A 1,726-nucleotide genomic window follows, 5' to 3' on the forward strand; every position below is an offset into this window, starting at 1 on the left:
GCAACAACAAAAACCTCTCAAACATACGGAATGAAACAAAACAAATACATGACTCAAGTACCTAATAATCCCCGTGTTCAGAGCTCGGTAAGCATGGTCCCTCACTTCCTGAGGTTTCATCATTTGCCCCCTACAGCTAATTCTCTTTCTACACTGCTTTATTTTCTGTAACACGTAATCTTTCTTTAATGGCATCCTTGTGCGGTGGTTAGGCATTTTGCCCCCTTATTTATCCCAAAAGCAAGTTTTGAGCACAGAGAACCATCAAAGTATTATTAAATCATAACAATACATATAACGGGAGAAAAGATTATAATTCTATCGACATAATTTCAATTTGGCAAGGTCAGTGCCATCCCATTAAAAAACCATAGTGGTATGCACAGTAAGCTACACTAACAAATGGACCAGGAAGAAAGGAAATGAACCCCAAAGTAATGGCCAAATGACCTTAAGATCCACAATTCCATGTTACTCTCAGAACTAAACCATCTAGAATGTTCAAAATACACACCAATTCAAACATTGAAATATACTGAGAAATATTACAATAAAACAGAAGTCAGCCCCTGTTGACAGGTTCAAGTGCTTCAACAGTAACCACACTGTTTCCTCTAATTACCTGCATCATCAATTTTAAAAACAAAATCTGGGTTAACTTGTACTCTATTCCCTCTAAAAATGTTCATGTTCCTGGTTGGCAAATTAAATTATAGAAAATGAAATGGAAGACAGAACTCACCACCATCCCTATTTCATTCTTTTCATTGCCATTGACTTCAACAGTGTTGTCAACAACTAAGTTCATAAACTGGTCAAAACCCCTGAGGGTACCAACAATCATCCTGTTTGCATTAAGCTTAACTGCAAGCAGATAATAAAAACTATTAATTTTCAGTATTATTGCTTCTCTCCTACAACAGCTAACACTTGTTTTCAAACATAAACAAAAAAAAAACCCTAAAAACTATAAGGTTCAAAATTCAAATGTCTATCTCATATGATGTATGCACAGTTATTATTGATATACAACATTATTAAGGGAAAAAAACCAAACTTCAGAAAATTAAGAATAAGAGAGAATCCAACTTACTCTGAAGCTTCTTGTCCATGTACCTGCAGCATCGCAAAGAGGGATAAAGAAGGAAAAATAAATTTAGGTTAATATTGCTCATTGCATCAGATTCTGAAGAAAATTAAGAAATTGAAAGATGAAATGAAGTGAATATGATTTAGTAATGCTTACTTCTTCAAATCCGGTGGCTGCCCTGATCTGCTCATAGTGAAGAGTTGAGTAGAGAAGCGACAAAGACGAAGAACAAATTTTGGAGTACAAGATGTTGCTGCACTCCGAAACCCTAGTGACTGTTTCACCTTCAGTTTTTAGCCACTACTAAGCCCAATAAAATATAACCCAAGCCCATAACTAAGGTCCTAAGTTCGAACTTCCCAAATCACGAAAATTGATGAATCGTTGAGCTTTGTTGTAAAATTTACTAGTTTATGGATAATTAATCCATTTTGTTATATTTATGTATGGTTTGCTTATAAAAAAATCTATATGTATTTAAAAGAGTTAATTTATTTAATATACATGCATATTTAGTAGTTAATTTCTTTTGTAATATTAATATTTAATTTGATAAAAAAAATCACATTAATAGAGATATTTGTGTAAATTTTATTTTCTGATATAAATAATACTTAGAAGAAGTCTATATATAAC

The 1,726-nt window shown here is 32.9% G+C and overlaps 1 protein-coding gene across 1 annotated transcript; it reads right to left on the bottom strand.

The window, feature by feature from the left end:
- Positions 1–326: 326 nt before the first annotated feature.
- LOC112755841 (probable small nuclear ribonucleoprotein G) lies at positions 327–1,458 on the bottom strand. Its single transcript, XM_025804142.3, has 4 exons — positions 1,247–1,458; positions 1,094–1,116; positions 743–864; positions 327–622 (listed from the first exon to the last, which is right to left on the bottom strand). Exons 1-4 carry the CDS (start codon positions 1,279–1,281, stop codon positions 563–565), a joined length of 240 nt encoding a protein of 79 aa, XP_025659927.1. The 5' UTR covers positions 1,282–1,458; the 3' UTR covers positions 327–562.
- Between the last annotated feature and the right edge of the window lie 268 nt (positions 1,459–1,726).

This window comes from Arachis hypogaea, chromosome 6 (genome assembly GCF_003086295.3).
Source record: "Arachis hypogaea cultivar Tifrunner chromosome 6, arahy.Tifrunner.gnm2.J5K5, whole genome shotgun sequence".
In the NCBI taxonomy this organism is placed as follows: Eukaryota; Viridiplantae; Streptophyta; class Magnoliopsida; order Fabales; family Fabaceae; genus Arachis; species Arachis hypogaea.

Excerpts from the sequence above, each read along its gene's own strand:
- LOC112755841 (XM_025804142.3), bottom strand. The coding sequence starts at position 1,281 with ATGAGCAGATCAGGGCAGCCACCGGATTTGAAGAA. Across the intron at positions 1,117-1,246 it reads CAGCCACCGGATTTGAAGAA|GTACATGGACAAGAAGCTTC; the intron begins GTAAGCATTACT and ends GCGATGCTGCAG. Across the intron at positions 865-1,093 it reads CATGGACAAGAAGCTTCAGA|TTAAGCTTAATGCAAACAGG; the intron begins GTAAGTTGGATT and ends ATCTGCTTGCAG.